The 12,223-nt window shown below is 38.5% G+C and overlaps 1 protein-coding gene across 1 annotated transcript in view; it reads left to right on the top strand.

Moving 5' to 3' along the window:
- WDR64 (WD repeat domain 64) overlaps positions 1-12,223 on the top strand; it is a gene marked incomplete at both ends in the record, with an annotated part of 149,248 nt that overhangs the window by 967 nt on the left and 136,058 nt on the right. Inside the window, one exon of the mRNA XM_082666678.1 lies at positions 5,320-5,450. Coding sequence (XP_082522804.1) covers positions 5,320-5,450 — 131 coding nt within the window. The remainder of the gene's footprint in view (positions 1-5,319; positions 5,451-12,223) is intronic.

Here is a 12,223-nt window from a genome sequence, read left to right as displayed (position 1 = left end):
AATAAATATAATTTAATTACTTCTCATAACAATTCTAATAGACAACTACTACCATTATTGCTATATCCCCATTTTATTTGTTAAAAAATGAGAGGTACGGTTAAATCATCTCTCAAGTCATTCAATTCCTAAGTGTTACAGCTGATTCAGACCTTTCAGATATGCTTTTGTTAGATGACAGAGAATTTGGCTGGGCTTTCTAAACTACTCAATAAGCTTTCATTTTTCCCTAGTCAGTTTGTTTTAACTCTCTGTATAACTGATTTTCCAAACCCTTGCCACTTTTTCTGAATCCTCTACAGGAACTCACCTCCATTCAGTCAAGCTTCCAACATCATAAGTGAAAGCAAAGCCAAAAGGCAAGAATTCTCTCAAATTCCCTTTCTTCCACTTCCAAATTACCTGAAGCAGCACCTGTCCTTTCTTCCACTTTCTTCCAGCCCTCTTCCCCTCCAGAGCTATCATCTTGCTGCAACAACTGCAAAACCTCCTTTTCCACTGGCTTTGTCTTCTAAAACTAAAATTCTAAAACTAAAATTAAAACTAAGATTATAACCATGGTCCTGACCTTGACTTTCTTTTCCTTTTAAGCTGTATGTCTTTCCTTTGCTTCTCCACTAAATTTCCCCATAGTGTCACCACTTTGTTTTCAATCAACTCAAGTCTGGCTTCCCTCATCACTTTGCTGAAAAAATGCTTTTTACCTAGGTATTCACCTGCCAAATTCAATAACTTGTTTATATTTTCCAGCTTACTTGGCCATTTTACTACATTAACAGTTAGCTGCCACTGTTTCTAGAAATGTTCTCCTTCAGTGTCTCTCATCACACCACTCTCTTCTTACTTTTTCCTCTTGTAATTCTTTCTTTGCCTCTTTTTTTCTTGAGCTTTGCCTGTGTTGTCTCTCAGTCTTCTAGCAGAGACATCATCTACCTAGTCTCCTAAGTCAGGTGTCTTGGTATAAATTTTGACTATTTTTTGGTATTTCACTCTTGGGTTATTATAGCAGCCTCTTGATATAATGGTCTTCTTGCCAAGAGTTATTCCTTTCTGTATACTTCTGCAGGGAGATTTTCCTTTAAAAATCTGTTTTGAATTGCCACATTCCTGGCTTATTAGCTCACTCTTAAATTCCATATACATTAACTTGGCATCCAGGTCTATTCACAGTCATCCCTTAACCTACCTTTCCAGCTTCAGCTCCTGGAAGTTCCCTTCATGCACCTCTGCCCTAACATGAATCTCTCAGCATTTCCAAGCATGGCAAACTCTTAACGACTCTGATTTTGCACGTGTCATCCCTGCAATGTGTAGTGCATTTCCTCCCATTTTTGTGCCTATAAGCTCTTGCTCATTTTTCAAGACCCAAATCAAATATCACTTCTTCATAAAAACTTCCAAACTTTCCCTAAGCAAAGCCATCCTTAGAACTTTTGACACATTTTATTGACATCACAAGGAATATATCTACTAATCTTAAGCTGCAGAAATTTATATACATGTGAGTATTAAATACCTGCCCATTCTTTCCTGCATTGAACTGTGAGTGTTTTGAAGGTTTTGTAACCCCAGGGTTAGCCCAGGGTCTGAAGCCAGGAAGTATGCCTTAAAGGTGTGCTAAATTAACAAGTTAACCTTGCTTACATTTACAAGCTTGCAATTACAAAGCCACACTGAAAATTTCCTTCTTCTGTAGTATATATGTTTGTATACACACACACACATACATATATATATATTTAGAGAGAGAGAACATATATATATATATTATAGACATATAGATATATGTTTTATAATATTTTATATTATAATTATACTATAATGTACTATAGTATAGTTTATATGTATATGTATATATATTAGATTTGATCAAAACTAAGTACTGCTAGATAAATTACCTTTATGACAGGGACTAAACTGAAAGGCTGAGAAGGGAGAAATGTAATCTGAACTTTGATCAGACTGCTAATACTGGCATACATTCATATTCTCTTATAAATACAGGACAATAATGTCTACCTCTCACCATAGGCAGGAAGCTAAGAACTAGAGAGAACATTTCTAATAGAATAGTTGTTTACCTCAAAAATGATACCAAGTACGTTGCAGGATTTCATCTGTACAATATTGTTCTTAAATCTTCTTGTCAATTACCCAATAGGATTAAAATCATCCCAGGAAAGGAAAGTCTTATCATCCTCATCCAGTGGCATTTAGAACGAGACACCTATCTTGTACTAGTTGGTATGAATTTAAAACAGCTAAGCTATTTGGATCTCTCATATGAATATCAAACTTAATATGACCAAGATTGAATGGTTTGTTTTCCCCAAGAATTATGGTCCTTATTCATTTGCCCCTGTTTTGGTAAATAGCACCAACATCTGCTGAGTTTTGAAATTAGAAACCTGAGTGTCATTCTAGAACAGGGTTTCTCAACCTTGACACCATTGACATTTGGGGTTGGATAATTCTTTGTTCTGTATATGTGTATGTGTGTGAGGCCGGGGGTGGGGCAGGCTATCCTGTGCATTGCAGAATGTTTAGTGGCATCTCTGGCCTCTACCCACCAGATGTCAGTAGCACCCCATCCCTGGTTGTAACAATCAAAAAATGTCTGCAGATGTTGTCAAATAGCCCTGTGAGAGAGGGAGGGCAAACACTCCGAATGGCAACCATTACAATAGAACCCAGCCTGTCCTTCAATCACAACTTTGTCCCCAACAACTTCCAAGCTATTAGCAAGTCTTGCAATTCTACTTCCAACCATATCTCACCATCTCAGTGCTATCTCTTTGATGCCTATACCACTTATCATCCAGTTGATGACACTTTCAAGAGTGAAAGGGGTGTTATTAATAATTAAGTTGAGGGACTTCCCTGGTGGTCCAGTGGTTAAGACTCCATGCTCCCAATGCAGGGGGCATGGGTTTGATCCCTGGTTAGGGAACTAATATCCCACATGTGGCAGGGCGTGGCCTAAAAATAATAATAATAAGTTGAGAAAGCAGGCATAAATGAGACTTCCATGGCAGCTCAGGTACCATCACCCTCAGTATCATCCTGGCCTAAGCCTCCACATTTGAAACCCGGGTTAAATGCACGAGCCCCTCAGTGATTTTATAGCTTTCACTCTTATCTCCTCACAGCCACCAGTGTCTTTCAAACTCTCTAGTGATATCTCACCATTATGCTTAGAATAAAATACAAACTTCTAACTCTAGCTTGGCCCTCCTTCCTCTCTGCTCTCACCTCATGGTACTTTCCCCAGTCCTCACTATACTTCATGTCACTGACCTTCCCAGAATGCACCAAGCACTTTCCTGCCTCAGTGTCTTTGTGTTTGTCAGCCTTTGCCTAAAATCCTCTTGTCTACCTTTGCACATGGCTGACTCCTTTTGCTTATCAGGTCTCAGGTTTATTTATTTTTACCTGTCCTTAGAAAGGGATTCTCTCGGGTCCACCCCCACACACCAGCCACTAGATAGTTCTGTCACAGCTCCCTATTGGTTTCCTTTTGAGCACTTATCTCACTCTATACTTAATGATTCTCAAGTTGTTACTAAGGTATGGCCTACATACAGTAAAGCACAGAAAGAGCACTAATCTTAAGTGTATAACTCGATAAATTTGGACATATGTAAACATACCTGTAGTTACCAACCAGATCAAGACAGGGAACATTTCTATCATTCCAGAATGTTCTCTCATGCTCTTTTACACAGATAACCACTAATCCAAACGTTGGATTGGATTTATCTCTAGTAATTAGTCTTGCTTGTCACAATCTGTAAATATTTTGTTCACTTGTTGATTTTCTGTTTCTCCCACTAGAATGTAAACTACAGAGGAAGGGGTCTTGTCTATCTAGTTTTCCATTCTAAGACCACTGTCTAGCTCAGTTCTGACACATAACAGTTGCTTAATGCATATTTGTGTCTAACTCCTTCTGGTCCTGAGACTTAATAGCTATACCCCAGTGAATCACAAAATTTTTCAAAATCAATATTCAGTCAATGGTGTGGTTTGTGTGCATGTCTGTTTACAGTGTCAAAGAATCAATCAACAATTGTTCTTTGTAGTGATTTTAATTTTGCCCATATAATAGATGGGAAAGTGGAAAGTCAGAGATATTAAGTTACTAGTGTGGCTCACAAAAATCAATAATTGACAAAGCTAGAGTCCAGATTTTTTTTACTCTGTCTAGCATATGGCAGCATGGCAGCTAGTGATAAAAAGTCAGGCAAAGTCGGATATTATCCAAAGCTTTAGGAAATTTGACATTAATAAAAATTATTTCAAGGGGAGAGATTTTAGAAGAGATAGTGCAAAAGAGATTGGAGCCTTTCAAAGATTACAGTACAACTGCAAATGGTAAAGAGAAAGATGGAAGGTACCCAAACAATGACGGTAGATACGAAGAACATTATTGAATGGGCTCTGCATTAAAAGGATCTAGATGAAGTGTGGAAAATGATGAATTACAAGGGTGTAGGGTCAGGAGAATCCTAGGAACCAAGGAACCTGCAGGTATGTTCTTACCACACCACTTCCAGTAACAATACCTTTGCTGATACCTAAGAGGGAGTGAGGGGCAAGTGAAGGCTCAGGATCTTTGGGAGTCCTGTTGAAAACTGGTATGGAGACCTGTCTTTCATGGGTTGAATGAATTCACCTATCTTTCCCTTAATATGTATCAGAACTCTATTATGATCTGAAGTCTCTCATCATTTACTCCTGCTCCCATTCTTCCTTTTTCATAGGAGTTTCCCCCCAATAAATCTCTTGCAATTCTGCATCTGTCTTGGGGTCTGTTTCTTAGAAAATCCAAAATGAAACACCCTTACTTTACATCATATGTAAAACTATGCTGAGATGAATTAAAGATATCATGTAAAAAATAAAATAATAAAATTTTGGCAAGAAAAAAAAAACAACAAAAAAAATTGCTCTTTGCTCACTTCTATCTTCCACTCAAGATTAGCTCTAGCAAACACTCCTGTTAGTAAAACTTTTTCCCAATAGGAAAGAAGTAATTCATTTTCTTATCTTTGTATTCCTGAACAAAATGCCTAAAATAATTGAGACAAAATCTATGGAGGAGATACTAAACACCAAAGTAAAATATTTTCTTCTAAGTAATATTCTAGCCAAGAGCCTAGTTATGTTCCCATGAAAAGATCTTTAAACTTTAGAAGAATATGGTTTTTATAGGTTGAAATAATGAAATAGATTAGAAAAGGGGAAAAAAGCAGCTGAAAAATGCAATATATTTCTTTGAATTTTATGACCATGTTCTTGTATTTTGTTACAATGCAGATGCAATTGATTATGACAAGTTTTATGCGACCGTACAGGAACTCTTTGGTCCAGAAGTGAAGAATCAAGATGTGAAATGCTTTTACAGGAAACTCTGCAACAACCCTGATGCGTCTATAGACTGGTGTGAGGTAGTCATTTTTCATGTTTGTAATATGAAATCCAGGTATTATTTTTCTTTGTTCAGCAAAAATAATTAAAGTGTTGCTCCCATAGGGGTTAAACCCACAGTGTGTGTGTGGCACATTTAAATGCCTATACCCATAAAGGTATGGCACTGCCCATAATTAAAAGAGAGCAAGGCAGACAGATGTTTGACCTTCATTACATTCTAAATGAGGTATTCTTTTTCAGTAGTGGCAGTTTATACAAATTTCAGTGTATCCATATTTTTAAGGGAAGAAAAAGGCTGAGGTTGACCAACTAATGTTTCCTGAGTCATTTTCTGATTGGTACAGTATTGACTCCTTAGATATCACTCTGGTGTTGTTGGAAGAACATATAGAAGCACGTTTGGTTGCAAAGTAATCTATGAACTATGGAAAAGGGGAGGGAAAGCCTCCAGTCCTCATTTAAACTCACAGAAGACTACATTCTATAGATTTGTTTCTAAATCTAAAAGGATTTGAGGTAACTTACAATTGAAAAAATTGCACACTGCATACAGAGTAATCAAAATGATTTTTAAATTATCTGGCTCTCTCTGAAAAATCAGTAGATATAGTAGGCAAAAGAAAAAGCAAGGATTTAATGGATTTGACTATCACATTTAAGGAGCTGGTAAATATGTATAAATAGAACTTTGAATCCAAGATATAGAAAAGATACATCTCAACTATATACAGGGCCATCACAAAATTGACCATGGGGAAAGCTAAAAGTAACATGTCAATAAATTCCAATATAATAAAATTATAAACCAATAATAAATGATAGCTCAAATCATCAAAACCAAGCAGACACACAAATTCATCAATTAATTTTGGGAAGAAAATTGCAAACAAAAAATGTTTCTATTAAGCCTTTAAAGAACATGTAATTCCCACATTGAAATTGAGAAAGACCCTGTGGGACCTTCCCGGTGACAGAATCCTCTGTGTCCCTGCTAATTGTTGATTGGGAAAAGCAGCTGTAGAAATACACCATGACCTCCTAGGCCCTCCATGTAGAACAAAGAATAGGCCTTAGCAGTTAATGTTTGGGGAAGCAAAGAATGCAGAAACAAAGATAGGAGATTCAGGCAGGAGAGTAACCATAACTTAAGCAGTTATGGCTGTAACTTAAACAGTTAAACATAATAACTCAGTCACAAAGACTCCTAGTTCTGTTTCAAAGGTAAAGATAAGTCTGAAGCACATTCCTAAGTTGTTCTGAAGATACTAAAACCCCCACCAGGTCAATTGTAAGTTAACCAGAAGTTACTTGCATCATTATGCCTCTAGCATGCAGCCCCCAGACTGGTTAGAACCAGAAAACTGAAAATTGAGATTCCAAGACATCAGCTAATCAGGGAATTGAGCAAAAGCTGATCACACACCATGATTCTCTGCATCTGACTTATTTCACTTAGCATATTATCCTCAAGGTCCAGCCATGCTGTTGTAAACAGCAGGATTTCCTTTTATCTAAATTTAGCAACTTCAAGAAAGCATTTGACAAAATTCAACATCCATTCATGATAGAAATTCTTACCAAAGTGGGTATAGAGGAAACATATCTCAACATAATAAAAGCCATTTATGACAAACCCATAGCCAATATAATACTCAATGATGGAAAGCTGAAACCTTCCCACTAAAATCTGGAACAAGACAAGAATGCCCACTCTCACCACTTCCATTCAACATAGTATTGGAAGTCCTTGCCACAGCAATCATACAAGAAAAAGAAATGGAATGTATCCAAATTGGAAGAGAGGAGGTAAAAATTGTTACTATATGCAGATGACATGATACTATATAAAGAAAATCCTAAGGACTCCACACAAAAACTACTAGATCTAATAAATGAATTCAACAAAGAAGCAGGATACAAGATTAACATTCAGAAATTGGTTGCATCTCTTTACACTAACAATGAAAGATCAGAAAGGGAATGTAAAAAAATAATACCTTTTAAAATTGCACCAAAAAATAAATTAATTAATTAAATACCTGGGAATAAACCTGATCAAGGAGGTGAAAGACTTGGTGAAAGTCTTTCAGGTGAAAGACACTGAGAACTATAAAACATTAATAAAGGAAATTAAAGATGATTCAAAGTAGAAAGATATCCCATGCCCTTGGATTGGAAGAATTAATATTGTTAAAATGGCAATACTACCCAAAGCAATCTACAGATTTAATGCAATCCCTATCAAATTACCATGACATTTTTCACAGAACTAGAGCAAATAATATTAAACCTTATATGGAACCACAAAGGACCCAGAATTGCCAAAGCAGTCCTGAGGGGGGGAAAAAATTGTGGGAGGCATAACTCTCCCAGACTTCAGACAATACTACAAAGCTACAGTAATCAAAACAGTGTGGTGTTAGCACAAAAACAGACATACAGGTCAATGAAACAGAATAGAGAGCCCAGAAATAAACCCACACACCCATGGTCAGTTAATCTTTGACAAAGGAGGCAAGAATGTACAATATGAAAAAGACAGTCTCTTCAGCAAGTGGTGCTTGAAAGTTGGACACCTGCATATAAATCAACAAAGTTAGAACACACCCTCATACCATGCACAAAAATAAACTATGGCTTAAAGACTTAAACATAAGACATGAAACCATAAAACTCCTAGAAGAGAGGATAGGCAATATATTCTCTGACATAAATTGTACTAACAATTTCTTAGGTAAATCTCCCAAGGAAATATAAATAAAAACAAAAGTAAACAAGTGGGACCTAATCACACTAACAAGCTTTTGCACAGTGAAGGAAACCATAAAAAAAAAAAAAGAAAAGACAACCTATGGAATGGGAGAAAATATTTGCAAAAGATGCAACCAACGAGGGCTTAATCTCCAAAATATACAGTTCATACAACTGAACAACAACAAATAGATATTTCTCCAAAGAAGACATACAGGTGGCCAGTAAGCACATGAAAAGTTGCTCAACATCATTAGTTATTAGAGAAATGCAAATCAAAACTATGAGATACCACCTCACACTGGTCAGAATGGCCATCATTTAAAAAAATCTATAAATAACAAATGTCGGAGAGGGTGTGGAGAAAAGGGAACCCTCCTACAATGTTGGTAGGAATGTAAGTTAGTGTAGCCACTGTGGAAAACAGTATGGAGGTTTCTCAAAAAACTAAAAATAGAACCACCATATGATCCAGAAATCCCACTCCTGGGCATATACCCAGATAAAATTATACCCACCCCTATGTTCATAGCAACACTATTCACAATAGCCAAGACATGGAAACAACCTAAATGCCCATCAGCAGATGAACGGATAAAGAAGATGTGGTGTATATGTGTACAATGGAATACTACTCAACCATAAAAAAGAATGAAATAATGCCATTTGCAGCAACATGAATGCAAGTAGAGATTATCATACTAAGTGAAGTAAGTCAGAAAGGGAAAGACAAATACCGTATAATATCACTTATATGTGGAATCTAAAATATGGCACAAATGAACCTATCTATGAAACAGAAACAGACTCACAGACATAGAGAACAGACCTGTGGTTGCCAAGGGGGAGCAGGGAGGGGAGGGAAGGACTGGGAGTTTGGGGTTAGTAGATGCAAACTATTACATTTAGAATAGATGGACAATGAGGTCCTACTGTATAGCACAGGGAACTACACCCAATCTTCTCCGATAAAACATAATGGAAAAGAATATTAAAAAAAAGTATATATGTGTAAAACTGAGTCACTTTGCTGTACAGCAGAAATTAGCACAACATTGTAAATCAACTATACTTCAATTTAAAAAATAGAGAAAAAGAAGAAACACTTATTATCTCACAAGTGCCATAGATCAGGAGTCTGGGCACAGCTTAATTGGGTCCTCTTCTCAGGGTCTCACAAGGCTGCAATCAAGGTATTTTCATTTAGAGGCTTGACTAGAGGAAAATCTGTTTCCAAGCTAATTCAGAGAGTTGGCAGAATTCAGTTACTTGTGTTTGTATGACTGAAGGACTCATCTCTTTATTGGCTGGAAACTGGAGACTGGAATATGCCCTCATGTCCTAGAGGCTGTCTGCAGTTCTCTGCCACATAGCCCTCTACATAGACAGTTCACAAATTTGCTTCCTCAAGGCTGGCAGTAGAATCTCTATCTCCATAGTCCATGAAGACAGTCTTAAATAATATAATTATGAGAGAAACAGCCCATTTCATTTGCTTTATTCTTTTGGTTAAAAGCAAGTCACAGGTTCTATGCATACTCAAGGGATGGAGATGATACAAAGGTGTGACTCATTGTATGTGTGTGGTGAGGAGTCACATTAGGATGTGTTCACCAGAGAGACTTAATAGGAATATATTTAATCAAGGATCATATTTAATAGTGAAATACTAGAAACACTCTCATTAAAGTCAAGAACAAGAAAAGGATGCCTATTATCACCACTAGTCTTCAACATTTTATTGGCGGTTGTAAGTAAAGAAAAAAAAGTGATATGTAATAATCTATGAAAAAATACAAAATTGTCATTATTTGTGTATGAAGTCTACTAGGCATATACAAGAGAATCACATTGTTAGCTATTAGAAGTAAGATGAAAGTTCAAGAGAATTCAATGAAGATAAACATGCAAGAATCAGTAACTTTCATAAACGTCAGCAATAACCCTTACAACACACACATAAAGCTAACAGGAAAAAAAGATTCATTTGCAAGAGAAACAAATAGCAGAAAATATTATGGGATAAATCTATTAAGGAATGTATAAGGTTATGACATTTTACTGAAGGAATAAGAGAAAATCTGGAAAATAATTGGGAGACTCAATTTGTAAAGAAAAAAATGGCCCGCAAATTAACTTATAGATTTAATAGAATTCCTCAGGGATTGGCCAAAATAGCAGAGTAGGAAGGTTCTGAGCTTACCTCATTCGATGTGCACATCAAAATTACAACTATTTAAAGAGAAGCTACTGATGTCTTTTGCTGAAGACTAGCAGAAAAAATCTTCTACAACTAAAGATATAAAGAAGAAACAACAAGATGGATAGGAGGAGTGGAGTCATGGGATAGTCAAAACCCATACCCCTGGGCAGGTGACCCAGAAATGGGAGAATAATCATAATTGCAGAGGTTCTCCCCAAGGAGCAAGGGGTCCAAACCCCACAGTGAACACCCCATCCGGGGGTCCTTCACCAGGATGATGAGCCCCCAGAATATTTGCCTTTGAAGGTCAGTGGGGCTTACTTTCAGGAGAGCCAGAGGACTGTGGGAAATAAAAACTCCACTCATAAAGGACACACGTAAAATCTCACACACTATGGGACCCTGGACAGAAGCAGTAATGTGAAAAGAGCACGGGTCATAACCACTTGCTGATTTGGGAGAGCCTCCCAGAGAGGCAAGTTGCAGCTGGGACTCACTGAGGGGACATACACATGGGCAGCAGACAGTTTTGGGATCTCATACCATAATGAAGACACTAGTACTAACAAGTGCCATTTTGGAATCCTTCCTCTAGCTTATCAGCAGGACCTGTCCTGTCCACCAGTTGGTTGGCACAAGTCCTGGGATGCCCCAGGCCAAGCAGCTAGCTGGGAAGGGACCCAGCCCCACCCACCAGCAGGTCAGCTGCCATAAGACCCCCTGAGATGTCAGCTGCCCCAGGACTCAGTCCCTCTCATCAGAGGGCCCAAGACATGGTCTCACCCACCAGTTGGATAGCACTCGCCCCAGGACCCCTGGGACCCCACAGCCAGCCATCGGACCCAGCCTCACCCACCAGTGGGTGAACACAAACTCTGGGAGCCCCAGGCCTCTCAGCCAGAGACCCCAGGACGCAGCTCTGTCAACCAATGGGTCAGCACTAGACCCAGGGCCGAATCTCACCCACCAGTGGGCAGACACCAAGCCTGGGACCCCCTGGGCCACAGCCCAACCCACAAGTAGGTGAATGCCAACCCCAGGACCACTAAGTCCTTACAGCCAGGCAGAGAGGACCCAGCCACCCACCAGCAGCTGGCAGCCTCTACACAAGGCAGGGCCTGGCAACCAACTGCACTGGGAGCCAGCCACAGTAGACAGCCTGTCACAACAGAATGACCCACGCCACCTACATAGAGGGTACCCCTGGAGCATATACTCTGATGATCAGAGAGGAATGTGCTATTGGTCCTCATAGGATATTTCCTACATAAGTCCACTTCTCCAAAACTGGGAAATATAACCAACCTACAAAATACATAGAAATAAAAACAGAGCAAAATGAGGCAACAGAGGAATATGTTCCAGACAAAGGAACAAGATAAAATCTGAGAAGAACTAAGTGAAGTGGAAATAATATATCCAATAAAAAGTTCAAGGTAGGGCTTCCCTGGTGGTGCAGTGGTTGAGAGTCCACCTGCCGATGCAAGGGGACACGGGTTCGTGCCCCGGTCCAGGAAGATCCCACATGCCATGGAGCGGCTGGACCCGTGAGCCATGGCTGCTGAGCCTGCACGTTCAGAGCCTGTGTTCTGCAATGGGAGAGGCCACAACAGTGAGAGGCCCGCGTACCGCAAACAAACAAACAAAAAAGTTCAAGGTAATGATCACAGTGATAATCAAAGAACTTGGGAGAACATTGGATGAACAGAGTGAGAAGTTTAACAAAGAGTTAGAATATACAAAGGACAAAATAGAGATGAAAAACACAACAATTAGAATTAAAAATACACTAAAAGGTATCAACAGTAGAGTAGATGATACAGAGGAATGTTCAGC

The sequence above is a fragment of the Grampus griseus genome, assembly GCF_964374135.1.
Source record: "Grampus griseus genome assembly, chromosome: 1".
NCBI classification, from domain to species: Eukaryota; Metazoa; Chordata; class Mammalia; order Artiodactyla; family Delphinidae; genus Grampus; species Grampus griseus.
Note: the sequence above shows the minus strand (reverse complement) of the source record. Positions and strands in the feature narration are given on the sequence as shown.